General features: G+C 41.9%; 1 protein-coding gene across 1 annotated transcript; it reads left to right on the plus strand.

Moving 5' to 3' along the window:
• The first annotated feature begins 8,235 nt into the window (after nucleotides 1–8,235).
• On the plus strand, nucleotides 8,236–21,920 carry brms1lb (BRMS1 like transcriptional repressor b). The gene is made up of 10 exons (XM_061746861.1): nucleotides 8,236–8,465; nucleotides 8,663–8,753; nucleotides 13,968–14,095; nucleotides 14,191–14,270; nucleotides 14,913–15,009; nucleotides 15,750–15,839; nucleotides 15,970–16,034; nucleotides 16,123–16,162; nucleotides 16,367–16,496; nucleotides 19,730–21,920. Exons 1-10 carry the CDS (start codon nucleotides 8,342–8,344, stop codon nucleotides 19,845–19,847), a joined length of 963 nt encoding a protein of 320 aa, XP_061602845.1. The 5' UTR covers nucleotides 8,236–8,341; the 3' UTR covers nucleotides 19,848–21,920.
• The last annotated feature ends 974 nt before the right edge of the window (nucleotides 21,921–22,894 follow it).

Genomic DNA, 22,894 nt, shown 5'->3' on the forward strand with positions numbered 1-22,894 from the left:
CAGGTCTGTTACGTAAGACTATTGCAGAAGTGGCTCCAATGGAGTACTTGTTAATGGTGTCTTGATATTCAAAACTTGACCTGAGCCTAAAAAAAGACAACTCATTTGCAACAACTTAATTGGCTTGATGGTCAACCAGCTATTAATGCTGCGATACCACAGTAGAGTTATGGTTACGGGGGCCACAAAACAATGGTAGATTTCCCTGTAGAGACCCTACCCTCACTTTGACTTCAATGTAATGACATTTACGAGTCCTGTCAGAGGCTTAAAGTAGCAATTTATTTAGATGTAGGTTGATTGCCCCAAGTAGGTAAGAATTTGCTTCAAAAGCATTTTTGATTGGAGCGGCTTTGATCAAATTAAAGCCTATATCTTTACCATCTAAGAATAGCCCCAGGGTTGGTTTGACTCATTATTATTCCTTTAGCTCATTAGCTTCATTTTTGCCACTTGAGGCTTCAGTGTTGCAGTCCATGTAGACCTGAGTCAGTGTGGCTTAGTTGATCTCTAACATAGTTAGCAGGCTTTTTTAGGCTGCCTCTCCAAGAGCGGAGTGATGTGCCCTTGTTAATTATTGGCATCCTGGGGGGTGGGGGAGGCGGGTTGGGGGTCGATGTTGATATGCCTCAGCAATGACAAGACTGGTAGTTGCAGAGGTGCACTGGCATGCATGTGTTAAGTGGGAAGGACCACATCAATGAAACTCTCTTCGCTCAGCTGATCCTGTGGTAATGGCTTGCTGTTTGTAAACACACACTAATATACACCAGTACGCTGACGATGTCTGGTTGCTTGAAATCACCGACGGAGAACCGCAGTGGTTTAACAAAGATGTCTCTTTATTACACCAGTAAGGCAGAACAGACGTTGAGGCAAAAATGTGCTTGTATAGAGAACATTATGGGCCCGATTTACTAAAGGTTTGCGTGTGTTAAAACGTGTGCAAACTTGACAGCACCCGCAAACCAAAGTGCCAGCTGATCTACTAACAGCGTGCAAAGAGGACTGCGTCTCTCAAATGCGCAAAATTGCACACGCAATTCAGTTAGTACTTTTGCCCTGATGAATAATCAATATGGGGCGTACCTGCCAGAACGCGCTAAATACTGGGAGGGGAAGATGCAAATTGCTCCATTTACCACGCGCAGTGAGATTTACCAAGCCTGAAAGTAATTGCGCGTATTGTGATTGCGTCTGTATTTAATACGTTTGAAAGGAAGGTGCTAATCTGCTGCTGCTGTTATTGTGGCAAGGAGGCGACATCCAAAATCAAAGAATACGCAGAGATAGAGTCTTTATTCTGCTGCATGCTATTTTAAAAATGGTTGCACAAGTTTTATTAAAGGCCACTTTTTCTTTAGTTCTTCGCCTTATATCTTTGCCACCTTCTTTTATTGTGCCTCCCTCCACTCGCCCACAAGCAGGCCAAGCCTTTCTGCAAAACTTTGTATTTTATTGATTACTTATCTTATTGAACGTGAAATCATCCTTCGTAAATTACATTTAATTAAAACCCGTGCTTATTAATCACAAAACACAGGTTAAACATCATGACCAAATCTGCTCCGTCCCGCTGTGTCAGGATCAGCGCAGAGACTGCAGCTTCGCCTGAATTATGGTTCTGCGTTAAATCGACGGCGTAGCCGACGGCGTATAGGGTCGCGGTGCGGTGTGCGTCGCCGCGTATCCTACGCCGTCGGTTCTGCGTTGGTGTGACGCGGAACCATAAATCAGCCTGTAGTGTGCGCTGTGCGCTGTTCTGAACACTTCTCTTCTTTCGGATGATGGTCCCGTCTGTCACACATTTACTGTCAGTGTTTGCTATATAATATATAATATTTGCAATATACTGTGGACATCTGAATAAAAACGTAACTCATAAATAGATTGAATCAAAGCGCTCTCCAGCTCTGCGTCTGATATAGCTGATGTCTTTTTCTCCTCAGATCATGCCGAGCACCGCCGGGTCACGTAAACCCGACCAATTCAATATTAAAATCAAATTCAGTCCTGTGGCCCGTTTTTCTATTTCGTATTTTTGATCTGTGCCTAAAATTGAAATATGAAAAACCAGACGTTTTTCTGTTTTTTGTCTTACCAACTGCATTTATTCTATCGCAGGTTTTCTCCGATATTGCGTTTCTTTTGGTAATGTTTAAATTTCTTTGCTGTAGTTCATGAATGTGTTTATTTGCCTCTTCCACTAATATCTCTAACTCCAACTCGTTCAATTTCATTTTGCGCTTGTGACTGTGCTTTCCATCCAGACTCTCCATGGCGCAAACGTAAGACACGCAACACCTCATTTAAATACTGCAGTTTGCACCTGTTATCAATTGCGAACGCAATCTTAGTTGATCACCCGCAAACCACGCAACAACTGCACGCGCAAACTTTTTCAGTGCACACGCAATTTAGTACTCTTTATTTAGGATCTTAGTAAATCGGGCCCTATGTGTTTCTTCAAAATATTGTTTAAGTTTGACGTCTTTGGAAATTCTCATGTCTGCAGCCACCAGCTGATTAGCTTCGTTGAGTAGAAGTAGACGATGCAGAGGAAGCAGCTAGCCTGACCAAAGTTGGGGTTTAAGTGTCACCATCACCACGTTGCAAGGCAGACACTGGAGTTTCCGAGAACAAATTTGTACAAACAAAAAAGTTTCAGCATGCGACTCACTTTAAAACAAACACATTTCTACTTTTACCATTCGCAGAGGCGGATCTAGGGGGTGGCTACTTGGGCTCAAGCCCCGAATGTTTTTCCAAAAGCCCTGGATCTGAGAAAACAAAACAAACAAACAAACAAAAATCGTCTGGTCTAAATGTTCAATTCGGGCGCAGGCGCGGCGGAAACAGTGCGTCAGGTGCCGTCTCTCGCACCGCCGAGGTCGGTGGCGAAGCGGTCACTCTGGACGCAAGCGCAGACCGAGCTGGTGTTCTGTCGATTTCTGCTGCTTCGTCGAAAAATGCTCCCGCCGCATAAACCGATAGCGTCTATCTGTTGATTTTTGCTACCCTATCAGAAAAAGCTCCCTAAAGGTTTTCTACCTTTGTAGAGCTACAATTTTACTGTGTTTTACTCCCTAAACCACTTCCTTTACCCTCAAGTGGCCCTTGTCTCTTGCCAGGCTGTCTTTGTATATAAGAATGTTCTTAATGACCTGCCTGGTTAAATAGAGGCGAATGACTGAATGAATATCAAATAAAGCGGTAGAATTGTTTTTTTTCTCTTTATCGTATAATGTTCACAAAATGTAATGCAATTAATGTCATGGATCGTGTATTTTGAAGGATCAAATACTCAACATCCCATGTTATCCATTTTAAATCAATATTTCAGGGGTAGCATAATTTGATAGTCCAGTAACGTCCTATCAAATAATGCTCCCGTCACTTAATGCATTCAGGTAAGATACTAATCACCTGTCACTGCAGGATGAATCTCAGCATTCCTATACCTCAATTCATCCATTTTGAATCAATATTTCAGGGGTAGCATTACATAGTCCAGTAACATCCTATCAAATAATGCTCCCGTCACTTAATGCATTCAGGGCACGGGAAGCATCTAAAATGATCTCTGCTGGCCTGATACTGCGCCGCAAAATATGTAAAATTATCTAAATATCTTAAAATATTTGCCTGCGCCCAAATTGAAAATGTTTTAATTTCACCCTGCCGCGCTGTGACAACATCTCGGCGTGTCCAATTGGAGAGAAGGTGGTGGAGGGTGAAAAAAAAATTACGGGTTGTAGATCAGAGACAATCAGGATGGAAGAAAAAATGGCTGTGAGTCTGTGTGAGGAGCTGTGGGATACGAGACTGCAGGCCTATCGTGACATCAATAAAAAGGGACAAAAGTGGAGAGAAATCTCCCACAATTTGGGCATACCAGGTGTGTTTAAAAGTGGTATAAAAATTTTGGTAGTGGTAGAGAGCTTTTCAAACCGAGCTGTAGGCTACTGTACGTCCAAATGAGTGGGAAAAGGATGCCAGACCGGAAAAACTTTTTTTTTTTTTAACTTTTTCTGATGAAAGAAACCAGTTCAAGCAGCTGCTGACTATTGTAACATTTATATAGTAAAAAGGTCTGAATTTGTTGTCCAGTGCTTTTTGTTCACATTTTCACCACCTGAGCACCTGTTAATGTAAGTTCAGGGGTAATTCTGAGGTTTCTGTGCTGCTTTTTTCATGTTGTGTTGTGCTGTCCTGTTTACTGTTTAACTCAGCAAGAATGAAAATAGGCTTAAACTTCTAGCTGTTACGTACATCAGCTAACCTGTTAGGCACACGCCCCACCGCCTTCGTGAGTTTTTGTGGTGTTACAGATTCAGAATAGTGTTTGTCGACTTCAAGATCTACTTGAAGATGCTAATGAAACGGTGTGAACAAGCACTGAGGAGCTCAGCAGGATCAGGCAGTGTAATGGATCTATTGAGCAAAATAGGCTCTGAATATATTAAAAATTCAACAAGATGACATTGTAGTAGGCAGAGGAGGAATGGAAGTATATAGCCAAACAACTGTATACATTCACACTTATGGAGAATTTAGAATCACCAGTCAACACAACATATATGTATTTGGACTGTCGCAGTAACCGGAGTACCCGGAGTAACCGGAGAAAAGCCACACAAGCATGGGGAGAACACACGGTCTCCATACAGGAGTAAAATGAAAAACTTCTTGCTGTGAGGCCACGGTGCTGATGCAAATCAAATAATATTATTTAAAATTAATATACATATTAGACACGTTTTTCAGAGCATCCACAAAGTAGCTGCAGTAGTTAACTAAGGCTGTTACAAAAGTTTATGAAACCAATACAAGCCTTTATCTGACTTTGAATTTTTTAAATATGAGTGAAAAAAAACTTGGCAGGCAACTGAGCACATATTTTCTACAAATTGTCCAAAAAAAAAAAAAAAAAGAGAGTGCAGCAGGCAACCCAGCATGTACTTCAACTTTGACTTTCCCCGACTTTCCTCCGTGTCAGTCTTCATTGATTAACTGTGCGTCGTACCGGCATTGCAGTGGATGAGACTTTCAGAAAAATAACTATTATGAGCAACACGACAAAAACCACAAACGCAGCTCAGACTTTCTGCCCTAAATGCATGTTAAACCAGCAGTTTCCTGACGGGTCGTGAGAAAACGTACGCGACTGGCAGCCTGTTACACAACACGGAAATAGTGTGCCAACCAGACCCACCGCCAATTAACAAAGCAAAATTTTCACTACTGTAATGTGCAACTGGTAAAATTAGAGAAGTTTCTGCAGGCGCCCTGCCTCCTGTCTCGGTTTAGGTGTCACCGGCTTCCTGCCATCATCACAAGTACGAGAACACACGTCTCCGTCTCAGCTGTGTGTCGTCTTAACCAGTTAAACTGTACTTCAGTATTTTTCATATTTAAACTTCGTAGAGGTCTTTCTGTTTGTAGTTCAGCTTTTTAAACTAACACTAATTCTTCATCATGCAAAAGTTAATGGGAGCCAGTGCAAAAGATTGTGATGCATGAAGTCCAAGATGGCCGGAAGAGGACGCCATAGACGTGGGACATGCCGTGACTGCTGTGTGGAGTCAAAGCTGCCTTTTAAGGACAGGATATAAACACAGCCAGCAGGAAAGACATGATTCATTTTGGGAAATTTTGCACGAGAAATCCCAATATCCAGCTTGAATGTCCTATATTTACTTAATCATAGAGCATTTCACCTTAAGGAGCAGAGAAACACACTAAAGGACTTCAGTGGAAATTGTCACGCAGAGTCTGGGATCTGCTGCAGAGAGGATCTTGGTGGGCAACACCAGACAGACAAAAGATGATGGAAGGGACATACTAATTCTTTTTGAATAATTATCTAGATTGTATGTACTAATGTTTATTTGTGAAACTAGACACTACTTCATACATTATAAAACAAAGCAAAAAAAACAAAAACAATCCACAATAGTGTCACGCTGTTCAGGGTAAAGGTCTTTACCGCCCTCACGTGGTTGAAACATGAACTGACACTGGTGGATTTTACCAGGCCCTTCATAAACACCTGAAGGTTGGGTAAGAGAAGTTTTTATGAAGGCTTGAGAAGAACGCCTTGGTGTCCTGGAAGACCTGGAGGATGTCACCTGAAAAAATCTGCATGGATAGATGGATGGATGGATGGATGGACGGACGGACGGACGGACGGACGGACGGACGGACGGACGGACGGACGGACGGACGGACGGACGGACGGACGGACGGACGGACGGATGGATTCTTACACAGACAGCATTTGAATAGTGCATAAACTGAAGTACTATGTAGGGAAAATATTTTTTCTTTCCATATTATATTTTCTCCATATATTTCTATATTAAATCCACTCACTTCTTCTTAAAAAATATATATTTTTATCTCATTTTATCACCCAGTGCTCCTACCTAAGTAACAACCCTGGGCATTGGTCACTGAGCTCAAGCCTCCTTCTTTGCTTGAGGGGTAAGCAGGCCCTACACCCAACAGGGCTCATGAAAGAAAGTGGATTTATTTGACACTTTTGACACTTTGAACTTCGGCAAGTCGTCTCGACCACATCTACATGGCTAAATGCATTGTTTAGATGCCGTGTGATTAGCTGATAACATATTTGCGCTTTCAAGGGAGTGGTAGTCTAGTGGCTGCAGAGATGGGTTGGGTCTGGAGGACCTAGTTTCAAGGACCCTGGAATGGCAACCCAGATGAACCACCTTGGGCTCTTGAGCAAGGCCCTTAACCCTTATTTCTCCCCGGGCAAAATGGTGTGTTTTTTTCTCTCAGATGAAAGTCTGCGAAATGACAGTAGAAGAACCAGAACCAAGCAAGGTGAGGCAGCGTTCAGTTATTCTGCTCCTCACTGGTGGAACAAACTTCCTGTAGACCTGAGGTCTGCTCCAACTGTCAGCTCCTTTAGATCAGAGCTAAAAACATTACTGTCTACTCTTAAATTAAATACCTACCCGCTGTACTCTACTGCCCTTACTTTTTAACAACTTGTGCTTTTTATTTCTTATCATTTTATTTCATTGTATTTGTTTTTACTGTTTAATTGTGTCTTGCTGCTTTTAATGTTGATGTAAAGCACTTTGAATTACCTTGTGTTGAATTGTGTTATACAAATAAACTTGCCTTGCCTAGAAGTAGTAACAAGTAATTAAATAGGTAGAGGCCTACCTATGTGTGTGTTGTGTGTACTGCTGCTGCTCAATTTCCCCACTGAGGGATAAATAAAGGAATATCTAATCTAATTTAATCTAATCTAATCTAAATGGCTGGTTAGTTATCATGGAAAATATGACTGAGCTCATTGCCCATGTCGCTGATTTAATGTCTTATCCAAAGAAAGGATTTTAAACGGATAAAGACGGATTTAACTTTCCCCCAAAGTGGCAATTCTACACTTTACAGCATTGTACCAGCACCAATAGACGCCCCATCGAGCGCTGAGCCGTACGTCAACATCGCCGCCATATTGAATGTGGCAAGACTGCGCTGTAAACTAATACAAGTAAATGGACTTATTTTCATAAAGCACCTTTCTACAAAGAAATGTATGTTTTACGTCTCATTTATTCATTCACACACGCACTAATATACTTGGGAAACTTTTAGGCACCAAATATAATATATTTAATTTTCTCAGATGACAAAAATAACTTTATTGATCCAACATTAATGTTATATCAGCTATAGAGAACAAGGTAGTGCCAAAAACCAATATATATCCCCCCTCACAAAAATAATAAAAATAGAGAAACATATTTTCTCATCTACAAAACATATTTAAAAATTTTCAAGTAACAAAATAACATATTTGAACCATTTTTCAGACAATAAAATAACATCCTGGTCCTGTTTGCGGGATGGAGAAGACGACGTGTCTACAGAGCAGCAGAAACAGCTTTTATTGTCTGAAAAATGGTTCAAATGTTATTTTTTTGTCTGAAAAATTGTTCAAATGTTATTTTATTGTCTGAAAAATTGTTCAAATGTTATTTTATTACATTATTTTATTACTACATAGACTCTAGTCTACAGTCTGTTATGTATGTATGTCTTTGCCAGCACCCACATACAGTTTAATAAAAAAAAATAAAAAAAACTACAAATCCCTACAACCTTTCAGCTGTTGTGTCATGCCGACATCTGATTGGTCGACGCCCTCAGCGCCTCTCCTGATTGGTCGAGGGCGCCCACGTGGTTGCGTCCAGATGGTGGCTGATGCGGGCCCGGGCTAAGCTCTCTCTCTCGGGGGGTAAATGTGAAGCTTTCACGGCCCCGTCACGCCGTCTGACACCGGCTCCCCTCCCGAACAGCGATGCGAGAGAAGAAAGATAACCACCACGAAGACATGGACGTGGACTACCCCGAGCAGGACGGCAGCAGCTCGGACGACGAGGACACGGTCAGCTCGTCCGTGTCTGAAGATGGAGACAGCTCAGGTTGGAGCAGGAGGCCGGGGAGGCTGTAATTAACCTCAGAAAGAACAGAATACACTGTTAATCAGTAAAAACACATAGAACACAGAAGCAGCGAGGTGTTGAGCAGCTGCTGCTGCTGCTGCTGCTGCTGCTGCTGTTGTTGTTGTTGTTGATGATGATGATGATGATGTCAGACTGGTTTGTTTTCCTCTGGGCAGAGATGGATGATGAAGACTGCGAGAGGAGGAGGATGGAGTGTCTGGATGAGATGACCACGCTGGAGAAGCAGTTCACGGACCTGAAGGAGCAGTAAGTTTCCTGAACACAGCAGATGGAGGTCAGAGGTCAAAGCGTTTTAAGATAAGATATTCCTTTATTGGTCCCACAGCGGGGACATTCACAGTGTACAGCAGCAAAGGGGATAGTGCAAGACAAGAGGCATCAATAGAAATAATAATAATAATAATACAGTAATAATATCAGAGTATGAGACACTATGGGCCCGATTTACTAAGATCCTAAATAAAGAGTACTAAATTGCGTGTGCACTGAAAAAGTTTGCACGTGTTGTTGTGTGTTTTGCGGGTGATCAACTAAGATTGCGTGCGCAATTGATAACAGGTGCAAACCTCAGTATTTAAATGAGGTGTTGCGTGTCTTACGGTTTGCGAGCGCAAAATGAAATTTGACGAGTTGGAGTTAGAGATATTAGTGGAAGAGGCAAATTGTTGTGCCATATTCAGCACCCCTGCCGTGAAAAGCACCCCCTCGTATATTCAATGATAAGTAGACCAAGAAAAAAAACAACACACTGACACTCAATATATTTATATATACACACTCACACAAACACATACTTAGGAGTTTATATTATATATATTTACAAATATTATGGAAGACAACACAGTAAGCAGGCTATTAATGACATCAATAACCATTTACCCGATTTTTGTTATCTGTGACTGTGATTGTGGGAAAGTATGACTATTGTGGAATCAATGAGCGCATTTAAACATGAATCATTAACACAAAACTGGACGCTAAACAGAACGTGACACGGAATGAGAATATCATTTTTGTCATTGTGTGTACGTTGTCATTTGTAGTAAATTAAACATGAGCATTTAGTCCTTTTTGACATTTACTTGTGAATAAGAGATCTGTGGGTAATACATGTCGACGAGGGGGTGCTTTTCACGGCAGGGGTGCTGAATACGGCACAACACCTGCCGGGGTATGACACGCTATAGCCAACTGCAGAACAGGCGCACAATAAGAAACACTTTTTTCTCCATGAAAACACGTGATTTATTTATTATCACAAATAAAAAATGAATGTGCCTCCTGTGGCAACCTTTTGCTGAATAATACTCGATTTAACATTCAAATAAAATATTTCTCCTTTTGCATGTGGAGAATCCTCACCACAAGTTGAGCCATCCCCACCCCAGTCCTCAAATCAGGCACCAACAAGCATCGGTGCGTAATGCTGGGCAGATTAGCACCTTCCTTTCGAACGTATTAAATACAGACGCAATCACAATCCCCGCAAAAACCTTCAGGCTTGGTAAATCTCATTGCGTGTGGTAAATGAACATATTTGCATTTTCCCCTCCCAGTATTTAGCGATTTCTGGCGGGTACGCCCCATATTGATTATTCATCAGGGCAAAAGTACTAAATGAATAGCGTGTGCTATTTTGCTCATTTGAGAGGCGCAGTCCTCTTTTCACGCTGTTAGTAGATCAGCTGGCACTTTGGTTTGCGCGTGATGTCAAGTTTGCACACATTTTTACGCACGCAAACCTTTAGTAAATCTGGCCCTATAAGTCTTGGGTGGGTGGAGAAGTCCTGCCTCAGGTGGAGGAGTTCAAGTATCTCGCTTCACTCCTACTTTTACTCCAGGTGCTGAACTGTAGTGGAAAAGAAACCAGGCCGAGTTGAGTCGAGCCGAGCTGAGATGAGTAGAGCTGAGTAGTTGTTAGTGGAAAAGTACCAAGAGACTCTCATCCACCCCTTGATGCTCAAACTCAATAAATCAAATTTAAGCATTAAATTACTTGAACAGATAATGCCTCATGGAAATCATTTTGCAGACTTAAATGTGTCATTTTAGTCTGAACGATGGTTTATCTATCTATTTATATTCAATTATAGACATATATATATATGGGTATATAGATAAATTAAAGTTATTTTTTTTCACCTGCCACCATTGGCTTTTCAAACAAGTCACAACTGATGAGTAGTTTCAACTTGTTATAATGTAGTTTGTTTTTATGTGGTTTGTATGTGTTTCTGGAAACTTTGGGACTAAGACCCCCCCACCCCAGTCAGAGACTCTCATCCTCCCCTTGATGCTCAAACTCAATAAATACATTTTAAGCGTTATTGCCACTTGAACAGATAATGCCTCATGGAAATCATTTTGCAGACTTAAATGTGTCATTTTAGTCTGATTGATAGTTTATCTATTTATATCCAATTATATAGATATATATATGGGTATATTGTAGGGCGGCAGCTATGGAATATTTTGGTAATCGATCATTCTATCAAATATTCCATCGATTAATCGGATATAACATACTATTGCTTAATTAAAGTATATAATAAATACACAGTAGAAAACAAGACAGATCACTTAATAAAAACAGCCAACGTTTATTTACATTTTATTTATTTATTTATTTATTTATTTATTTATTTATTTATTTTTATTCACACACACACACACACACACACACACACACACACACACACACACACACACACACACACACACACACACACATGTGAATTGGTCTCCTGGAGAAGCTATCAAAAGTTTTTGGTTGGAGCCAATGAACATAAATACATTAGATAAATACATACATGCTCTACACTTATAAACACACTTAACAATACAACATGCACTTTATACTAGACTACCACTTACATTACAACATATCACATTACAAACACTTAACATGAAACATTTTGTCAGAATCATCTTTATTGGCCGGGTTCGAACATTGTCCAACAAGGAATTTGACTCCGGTAGTTTTGCTCTTTGGTGATAAAATAAAATAAACAATAAAACAAAGATACAGAATAAACAGTATAAACATTTAAGGTGCAGCAGTTTGAGGTAGAGAGAGAAGAGAAAAGAAAAGAAAAAGGGACAGTTCTGAATAAAAATAAACATAACCTATTTACAATTTTACAGGGCAATTATACAAAAAATACACAAAAGATTATACAAAGAATACACAGTGAGGGGTGCAGCTGAGTGAGGCAGACATGGTTGTCAAGGAAGGTGCTAGATGATTTTTTCACGTGAATGGTTACTCTGAGACTCTATTATTTGTGGGAGTTCATCAGAGCAACAGCTTGGGGGAAGAAACTGTCCCTGTGTCTTGAAGTTCTGGCGCACAGAGCTCTGTAGCTCCGTCCAGAGGGGAAGAGTTGGAACAGTCTGTGTCCTGGTGTGAGGGGTCTGCAGAGATGCTACCTGCCCGTTTCCTGGTCCTGGACCGGTACAGGTCGTCGATAGATGGGAGGTTAGACCCAACTATCCTCTCTGCAGACCTGATGGTCCGTTGCAGTCTGTGCCTGTCTAGTTTGGTGGCCGATCCGAACCAGACAGTGATGGAAGAGCAGAGAACAGACTGGATTATGGCAGAGTAGAAGGTGATCAGCAGCTGCTGTGGAGGTTAAACTTCCTGAGCTGGCGTAGGAAGTACAACCTTTGCTGCGCCTTTGTGGTCCCGAAGTGTACATTTATAGATATGAGCTTATCAATTGTTTCTTTAACTGGCGTTTGAATATGGAGATGGACTGTGACTTTTTAAGGCTATCATTCAACTTAATTATGCATAGTAGAAAATCGTTATATAATAATAAAATTACTTCAAACGTATTTTTTATAAGTATCAAAAATAAAACAAAAAATATTCTTTTTTTTTTTTAAAGATTTTTTTTGGGCTCTAGTGGCCCTTTATTGAGATGCAGACTGGAAAGGGGTAGAAAGAGAACGGGGAAGACATTCAGCAAAGGTGCGCAGGCTGGATTCGAACCCGTGACCGCTGCAGGAGGAGGACTGTAGCCTCAGTATATGAGCCGCCGCTTAACCCACTGCGCCACCGAGCGGCCCACAAAAAATATTCTTAAACACTGCCTTTAAATTGTGCATCTTCACATTAATGACCAACACGTTTAAACAGAAATGCTTGGCTGTGGACCGGGACTTGGAACAAGAGTTACACAATGTGGACTAGGACCGTTATTTTTAATTTAAAAAGGAGGTTAGACCCAACTATCCTCTCTGCATCTTCCATCTCTTCCTCTTATTACTTTCGCTTTGCTGAACAGCTGTACAGCAAAACTGTTCTCACACGTTACGAAAATCCTGCCGCCGTCTTCTTCCGCTTTATAGGGGACGCATACCTGTTAGCCGGTTGTGTCAGACTAAAAATTAATTTTTTAATTACACAAGGCTTCGAGGCAGACGGAATTCCACGATTATTTGTTGTAATCGAGTTATTTTTCGCATGCCACCATTGGCTTTTCAAAAGAGTCACAACTGACGTGTAGTTTGTTTTTATGTGGTTCGTATGTTTCTGCAAACTTTCCCTCAGGGGTAATAAAGATACCTTCGGCCTACGGCCGGGTTTTCTGGGTTCGGCTGTCCTGCACGTTTTAGATGTTTTCTCTGCTTCAGCACACCTGATTCGAGTGAATGGATCCTCATCAGCTCGTCATCAAGTCTGTTAATGAGGCGTTTATTTGAATCAGATGCGTTGAAGCAGGAAGTGCACAGATGTAATGTGTGTCCTCTGGGAGAGTTGACACATGGGGAAACTGGTCATGGCTTAAATATCATAGAGACATTAATTTAATGTTTTTATGTGGTTTACTGATTAACACTGTAGGAAGCAATAATACGTTTCCAAATTCAATCATTTTATTTATTTTTGATCTCTTACACTCATAAAATGACCTTTCGGGTCTGTCCACATCAAGAACTATGAATAACTAGCGGATATTGTTCCATTTAAAGTTGATTGTGGAGTCCACACCCCAACTATCAGACCATTTAGTCGACAGTAGCATCTAAAACACACTTACAGAGTTGCGCCAGTGAATTTTGAACTGTATCTGTTGTCTTGATGAAATGTTTTTATCCACTTTATCACTTTAGTTCATTTTCATCTATTAGTCAAAATGGATGGAGAGAAATTCTACTTTAAGAACCAATAATATACTTTACCAAATGCTCCTTTTCTCCGGCGGATGCTTTCAGATGTTTTTATTGATCTTTCTCTTTGATATCTAATTTCTGTAGTAGCAGGACATCATTCAGGGACAGGGCATTTTAATCTCTGGTTTAATTAGTTTTGGCAGTGGATTCAAATATGTTTTATTTGTTGGTGTTATTCATGGTACTGGTTTGAATTCGTCGGCTCCCTGAAGGGATGCAGGAACATTTGAGTCCGAGCCAGTTGATTAATGCGCCCTGCCTTGCGTGTCTCCCGCCTTGGAGGTTGTATAAGGAGCGTCTGAGCCAGGTGGAGATCAAGCTGCAGGAGGTGATGAGCGGCTGTGCCCAGGAGTACCTGGAGCCGCTGGCCAACCTGCAGGAGAACATGCAGATCAGGACCAAAGTGGCCGGTGAGCTGCGCCGCGCCGGGACAAGCGTTTTCTTCTGGAGCAATCTCAACTAAAACATTTACCGTCTTTGTTTCTTTCCTTTTGACTTCTTGCAGGGATCTACAGGGAGTTGTGTCTGGAGTCGGTGAAGAACAAATATGAGTGTGAAATCCAAGCTGCTTGTCAACACTGGGAGGTGAGGGGTCAAAAACACAACGGAGGGTTTTACTCTGATTCTTGCCTTAAAGGGGACCTATTATGGCATCTGATGCCTATTTAATGTCTTAAAAACAAGCTTTTGATTTTTTTTGCTAAATAAATTAGAAATTCAGCCTCTAAGGAATGTCTTTATCTTCCCAGTTGTTAACCTCATTATCTATGAGGGATTCTGAGTGGGAGGGGCTATAATAATGAGGCACTGTGCTGATTGGCTGCCTGAATGACGCGTAGAAAATGGCGGAAACTCCAGCCGGCGGAGTTGTTGTTGTTGTTCCGGCCAGAGTTAGTTGTGGGCGTGGTTTTACGCATCGCTCCTGTCGTTACGTAACGACAGGAGCAGAATCTGAACGGCTCGTAGAAGCCACATGACACTGGACGGCTCATCCGGGCGGCTGTACAGACACTGCAGAATTTGGTTGCTTTCCTCCTTCTCTGAGTTGGCAGGCTGAGGGGAGACCACTTTATATATGTTAAAGCAAGAAAAAAACCTGTTTTTCATAATAGGCCCCTTTAATTTGCATCTAAATGGAGTAAAGATGATCCCTGTCCTACTTTGGAAGAAGGTTTTATTCTAATGACTTTTATTCCACGATGACTGAAGCGGCTCTCTGCCCTCCAGAGTGAGAAGTTGCTGCTATTCGACACTGTGCAGAGTGAGCTGGAGGAGAAGATTAGGAGACTGGAGGAGGACAGACACAGCATTGACATTACCTCAGGTACCGCGCCGGGCCTCCAGCTACTTATTCTCATCTTTTATTCATTGTGTTTTCAATAAAATGCCAGAAATCCAACAGAATTTGGACTCATTTTATTACAGTTTGTACACTTGCAAAAATAAGCCTTGTATTCCCAAATCTAATTTAGTTGTTTCATATTAAACAAAAAATATCTTTGAATCAAGGATTCTCTTTTTAAACTTTTTAAAAGTTCTTTTGTTCAGTTTAGTTACAATCCTTCAGCCGCTAAAGATGTCTGGAGAATAATCAGAGGATCAATGATCCACGGAAAGTTTGCACATATTGCGTATAAATGATTAAATTGCTCACCACCTGTTGGACCCGCTCCCCTCTGGCAGACGGAACCAGAACCAGAACAAACAGACTCAAAAACAACTTCTTCCCCAAAGACATCACTTTTCAATCAATACTTTTTTTTAACTCATCTCGCACTTTATATTTATCTTTTTTTTTTCTTTATTTATCTTGCACTTTTTTATATATATATATATATATATATATATATATATAATGTATATGTGTGTGTGTGTGTATGTATTTATATAATTTGGTATAATTAGTTTTTTACTTATCTTGCACTGATATGACGACCAGCACCTGCAACTTCAGTGTTATGAAATATGAACAATGACAAATATAGAATCTTGAATCTTAAATGTTGGAAGTAAACGCGGAACTGTCGGACGTAAAGTCGTTCTGATCTGTCCTTCACTTTCCAGAACTGTGGAACGATGGACTGCACGCGCGGAAAAACAAGAAAAAAGACCCGTTCTGTCCCGTCAAGAAGAAGAAGCCTGTGGTCGTGTCTGATATCCTTTCTCAGTGCTTCCCCCCCCTGTCTGCTGTCTCAGCAGGAACCTCAGCATTTGTTCAGATGCATGTTTTCCCGCCTCTTCACTTGTGTTTCGCTCCTTAACCCCTTTCTTTTCCTCTTTTTACGGCCTTATATCGTTTACATGCTGCAGGACTTGGACATCCTTGAAGACTGGACTGCAATCAGAAAGGTATTTATCTGAACGCGGACACAGAAGTGGCCTGTATCCAAGTAGTGAGTTGACCTTCCAGGTTGTGTTTCCTGCCCCCCCCTCACAGGCGATGGCATCTCTGGCGCCGCACCGGGTGAAGGTGGACGGTAAGAGTTTCTTCTCGTCCTTGGTTACAGTCAATATCTGGCGAGAGCGCCGGGACCGCGCTGCGCCAGGCGAGGACGGGCTGCTCGAACACTTTGAAGCTCAGAGACTAAGAACACACTGACGTCTCTCTCCACCTTTCTGTTGATGTTTTGTGTTTCATTGCTGTTAACTTTACATCCCTCTCTGCTCTTCTCTGCCTCCAGTTCCTGCCGTGAAGCCAGACAGGCATCACCACGTGGCGCGCTCCGAGGACGGCCGGCTCTTCTACGACAACCAGTGGTACTGCAGGGGGCAGGCCATCTGCATCAACAGGAAGGACGAGTTCCCCAGCAGGTACGAGGCCCGGGGGAGGGTTTGATGTGCAGCACCTAACAAAGTGCTTAACCAATGACCTCCACAGAGATGTGTGAATATATGAGGGTCTTAGTTTGTTGTATATTCTGCTGTTTGATCTCTAGAGGAGATCTGCACGGAGGAACGGGCCAAAATACCAGCAAGAGTGTGTGAAAACCTTGTGAAGACTTACAGAAAACGTTTCACCTCTGTCATTGCCAACAAAGGGTATATAACAAAGTATTGAGATTAACTTTTGTTATTGACCAAATACTTATTTTCCACTATAATTTAACAATTGATTTGGTAAAAATCCTACAATGTGATTTCCTGGATTCTTTCCCCCCATTTTGTCTCTCGTAGTTGAAGTGTATCTATGATGTAAATTACAGGCCTCACTTAGTTTAGTTTAGTTCAGTTTATTTTCGGTCATGACATCATAAAAAAAATAAAAATAAGACAAACAGCAAAATAGCTTTTACAAAATTTAAAATAAAAAAAAAAATAAAAATGACAACAAGGAAACTAATACATTGTTCAAAGAAAACATTACAAAAAAAAAAGAAAGTTTCCAATATACAAATAATATCCAGACCGAAAAAGGTGTAGGCTGAAGCAAAGCTTATTCATTGCCTACCCTCAAAAGGATTATTTAAAGTACGGAAATAAAAGAAAGAAGTAAGAGATAAGTATGACTGCGAGCTTTAAAACAAATTGCCTCCATGGGGATAACAAAGATCATGTCTCTTATCTTTTTAAGGGGGAGAACTTGAACTGGTGGCTGACTAAAATACTTTTTGCCCTGTTGTATATTCTGCTGTTTGTGTACAACATTAAGATATCAAAGACTGGTGCATTAGAGTCAAACGTGACGAACCGCTCGGCCTTCAGATCTCATCCAGTCCAATGTGAGCAGAACGGCAGAAATATAATATTTCATATTTGTGACGACACAGTGGTCGACGTAGAGCCGGGACACACCAACCCGATAACCGGCAGTTGGATGAGGTCGGACACTCGACTGGAGTCGGTGTGTCCCGTGCAGTCGTCCGTTGGCGTTCATTTCGGCCGACTCGACGCGTAAAATCATCCACTAGCCGTCGGCCGTTATGACCAATCTGATTGGTGGAGTGCTAGTCCTCGACTAGCGGATAAGAGTTAACTGGAAATGACAATAGTAAACATACTAGATAAACAGCGATGGCACAGATGCTACACTTTATCATGGCATTTGGGTTGTGTTTGATTTGATTTATATTTTCATTATTAGCATCTTATTCTCGATCCTTCTTGACTTCTTTCAGACATGAAAACAGCTCAGTTCAGAACTTGAGACGAGAGCAATCCGTCATTTCTGGTTGTCCTTCTTTCCTTTTCTTTCTGGGCGACATCCCAGATTAGCTCCACCTGCAGTTATGGGGACGTATTACGCTCCAGTCCATGTCGGGTTGGTGTGTTCGGGAGTATTTTTTTAACCGACCCCGAGGAGACGAGAGCCGACTTTCAGGTCGACCGAGTCTTTTTTTGGGCTCTAGTAGCCCTTTATTGAAGTTGCAGACAGGAAGGGGGTAGAGAGAGAGAATGGGGATGACATGCAGCAAAGGTGCGCAGGCCGGGATTCAAACCTGCGACTGCTGCAGGAGGACTGTAGCCTCAGTATATGAGCCGCTGCTTAACCCACTGCACCACTGAGCGGCCCAGTCCGTCTGCTTTTCTGCCGACGATTTTCGTTGGGTCGGTGTGTCCCGGCCTTTAGACGCGCATCTCAAGCGTGTGTTATCTATTTGAGGCGGAGGTTTATTTTCTCTGTAAATGCTCGTCCAACGACCAGAAACCCATGTTGGCTGAGATGAAGAGATGGGAGCGGTGCGAGCTGAGTGAAGATGAGATTACAGTGAAATAATTGTGGGATTGACCAGTTGAAGCGTTGCTGGTGGCGTTTGCTGCACCACTGGACCACATCACTAAATGTAACCACTGGTATTAAAGACTAGAGACGAACCGATCGACCAGCCAGGGACCAGAACTTGCCACAGTTTATTAAAAGCTTTTACTTGTTCTTTACTTGTTCCCAGAGTGTCACCTCCATTCATGACATAAACAGAATTGTCCGCCTCTCTCTTCCGCCGACTTAAAGGAAGTTCTGATGCTGCACTGGTTTCAGAACCGGTTCGACTTGGGGAAACTTTAAGACCTGGTTTGCTTTTCCATTAAAACCGGAGCCGAGTCTCTACGTCTCCTCCAGTGTTTATCCCTCCTTTAGTTTTCCCTCAGAACAGACGTCTCGACGACGGTTACACACAAACGTTGCCACAAACAGGATTTACTCTTGCTGAGTGGATCCATAAATATCAGTGAGTTATCCTGAAACATCTAGAAACGTTACATGATGACGATAAAAACTGTTTTATTTTATTTTGTTTGAGACAGCCGTTTTCTGCGACACATCGGGTAACGTTCACAAAAACACACACTCAAATCCCAACTGGTGTTTATGTATTAATGCTGCTATAAACACGATTTAGCTGCTGGTTTGTTTTTGTTTCCTTTTTACTGCCGCATTCAAAAACACTGCTGATAATTAGACATGAAACTTTTTAGATTAGATTAGATATTCCTTTATTTATCCCTCAGTGCGAAATTCACATTGCACACACATGCATACACATACAGAAAAAAAAGGATAAAAAAAGTAAAAAATATATAATTAAAAAATATGAACAGTACATGAAGAAGAAGAAAAAAGCAGCAAGACCGTCTCCGTCACGGACTTTCCAGAGGATTCCTTTCTTAGACTTTTTCCCCCCGTAACTTAGCTGACGTGACTTTTTTTAGTTTTTTTTTGGTGCACCAGTTTCCTGGCTCTGTTTCCTTCGCGGCTCGTTGTTGAACACGAACAGACCACTGGAACCACTTTGGTAGGACCAGTGATGTCAGCAACCGGACTCAGCCCTCCTCATGAATGGTGGTCCTTCTATTAATAGTTCCTACATTTAATTGATTTCTTTTGTGTCCTATCAGCTTTCAACAGTCCCCTAAATTAAAGACGGCAACTAACTAATTCCAGCTTTGTTTTCAGATCCCAGAGTTTCCTTCAGCTCATTTAAGACGACGTCTCCAGCTCTCGTTGCAAACTCGCTGTTTATTTCATGCAGTTGGCTTCACAGTATCTCTCCACTTAAGCAAAGCTTCTCCATTTCCCTTGCAAATGCCTGCGTGTGTTTGTCTTGCAGCGCCGTGATCACCACCATCAACAACGACGAGGTGTGGTTCAAGCGGCTGGACGGCACCAAGTCCAAGCTGTACATCTCCCAGCTGCAAAAAGGCAAATACACCATCAAACACTCCTAGAAAGCAAGACAACACTAGCACACGCCCGTATACTGTACATCCGTGTTTCTTCCCCTCTCTTTTCTTGTGTTTGTTTTTTTTTCCACGTGGTATTACTTAACGAACGCAGAGACGGACCCTTCCTGTGCGAGGAGACCTCTGTACGTGTTTGTTCATATTATCGACGAGCTCACGAAGTGTCGACTCCTCTGGGACGGAGATTATTGTAAAGTGCTGCTAAAAAGAAGGGAGTGAGGGTGAAAGAAACCGGAGCAGAGGAAGCTGTGAAGCGCAGAGCTCGGTCGCGTGCCTTTCTGAAGCCGGGGCGACGCCTCGGCCGACACGGCGGGACGGACGTCCCGGACTCTCAACGCAGACGAGGACGCTGCACGTGTTACACTTGAACTTCATGCTGATACCTCTTAAAACCCACAGGGACCCCGGAACCATTCAGAGAAGGACGAATGCGAGTAATCAATTTTGAGTTTGTGATGACTTTGTTAGAATAATGAGATTAAACTTTTCTTCAAGGGGGTTTTTCGTGGAGATCCACTCTGGAAGTATCGCGCTAAATGATCTCTCGGTGATTAAACGCTGGCTTCTGATTCGACGGGAGGCGGACGAGCCGTTTCGCAGCTTTGGAGAGCGAGACCACCTGAGATCAGGTCCAGTTCAGAATCAATACCTAGATGGGTAAAACTTTTTAGATGGTAATGAATATGTAAAACAGTCTGCAATTTGTGTCTAAAAGCCAATTTCCCTGTTTTTTTTAAATTTTATTTATTTTATTTATTTCTATCTGCTCGGCCACTTTAGACGAGGTGTCAATCAAACACCACGATACTTAAACTACTCAAAACCTGGATTCAATTGTTTCTGGATTGTGACAAATTTCTTTGTCAGTTCTTGAATGGTATGCTTTTATTTGTGAAATTGCCAAAAAAAACAGACATTTTAGCTTGAATCCACACCAACCTTTTAACTGAAGAGATCTAACTACAGAACAAACACAGCGAATCGCCTTTTCTTTGCATTTTCACAAACTGTGTCATGTAGTCTGTACAGTCTTACAGGTTATTTGGCCTTCAGCGTTCTGGTTCTTGAACTGGACCGGGTCTAAAGTCGCCTCGACGCTCTCAAAAGCAGCTCAACGGCCTACGCTAAATCTGAAATGTCAAATCCGAAGCCGACTCAGCGTCGTAGGTTTTTCCAGCGCTTCACATTTACGTTGAAACCAACTCTCGCTGCCGAACAAACAATGGGAGATCCTGTATCTAGACTTTTGTTTTGTTTGTCATGTTGCCATATGTGTGATTGTGCCTGAAATGAGCGATTTTTATCCAAACCCCCCCCGTATTTTAGTGGAGAGTTGGACTTTAAAGCCACTCGGGGTAGCGATGTCACTCCTTACCACACGGGGGCAGCAGACAACAGCGTAGAACGTATAAAAGGACCATCCTCAGTCATTAACATGGTATAATCAAATCTACCCCCCCCAAATCCCCCCGTATGGTCAGACATGATGTCGTTACCAACAGTGGCTTTACAAAAGGTTTGTAAAGCAGTTTTCTAATTCTTTTTTTAAAAGATGAACTCAGAGGAAGCCTCAAATCTGTAAAGTGTAGTGCCAGTTCTCTCTTTTTCTTTGTTTTTTTTGTTTTTTTTACTTTTTCATCTCAGTTGCTTTACTTTATGTGGTTCTTTTGCCAACATTAAAACTTTTTGTCAACGCTGATGTATTGACCATAAAAAGGGCAGATTCAGTTTTCTGTGTTAAATCTCTCCACTCATCCTCTCTGTGTGTGTAAATTACGACTGGGACTGATCTTGCTTTGCGTTGTATTAAAGGAGCCTTTTATTTCTAGCGTTGTGCACGTACTTACCTGCCAACCGTGTTGTGGAAGTGTGTTTCCAGCGTATATCATGGGGGAAAACCTGACATTGAAGCCTTACGTGATGTTATTTGAGGAAAGCTGTTGAAAAGTCCTGTCATTTTTACTTTTTTCTGTTTTTTAATCTTTATATGCATTATGCTTACTTTTACACATAAGTGAAAATAAAAACCTTGACATTATGCCAAATGATGTGCAAGTGCTTAAAGATTCTGTTGTATAATGTTTGTACAGTTATCAGCAAATTATTTTCAATTTTGCATCTCTCATTATAATTCTGTGTTCTGCAAGGAGCCCCGCAGGGTTTCTCCCGTGTGCTGGGGGCCCCAGGTTCAAATCCCTGGATTGCCCTGGATAATCACCTTGAGCAAGGCCCCCCTAACCCCCCTTACTGCTCCCCAGGTGCTGTACAAACGGCAGCCCACTGCTCCTAGTTTGACTAGAGATGGGCTAAATGCAGAGGAAGAATTTCCCCATTGTGGGACTAACAAAGGAAAATTATTACTATTATTAAATCTCATGATCCTAACCCACTTTAACATCTGCAGGATACTCTGAGCCCCCCCCCCCCACACACACACACACAACCTACAGGATCAATGAATCCAATTCCAGACACCACAGGACGTCCTGGTGGGTCAAGAGCGGTCTTGGTGGTTTGAAGGGGACCTGAACGATGTTGAGCTTGTGGTTCAGATGTTCCTGTATCACATCCTCCATCGAAGTGGAGGTTCGTGCAGCATCTCGGAGACGTTCATGGACTGTTATAGTGTACAAGACAGTCTGAAAGGCCAATGATGCCATATATTTATTCAAACAAGGCTGTTATAAACATAAAACTGTAATTAAATACAGACACATGCAGATGCACCAAAACATGAAATCAAATGCAAAATACAAATAGTTAAAAATTCTGTCCATTGTGTGCAACGGCATCTCAATTATCTGAGTCCGAGACAGGGCTAGACCAAAAACTGTCGAGGCCGAGACCACAAGTAAGTCGTCTCAAGAACTACAAGTCTAGATTCAGATGTTGCTGTCTCACATCTTCCATCTAAGTGGAGGTTCATGCAGCAGCTCGGACACGTTCATGCACTGTTCCAGTCTACAAGAAACTAAGTCCCGGACCCGTCTCATAACCGTCCCCGGGTGACTTCTTCATGATTCAGAAAAAGC

Source organism: Cololabis saira, chromosome 18, assembly GCF_033807715.1.
Source record: "Cololabis saira isolate AMF1-May2022 chromosome 18, fColSai1.1, whole genome shotgun sequence".
NCBI classification, from domain to species: domain Eukaryota; kingdom Metazoa; phylum Chordata; class Actinopteri; order Beloniformes; family Belonidae; genus Cololabis; species Cololabis saira.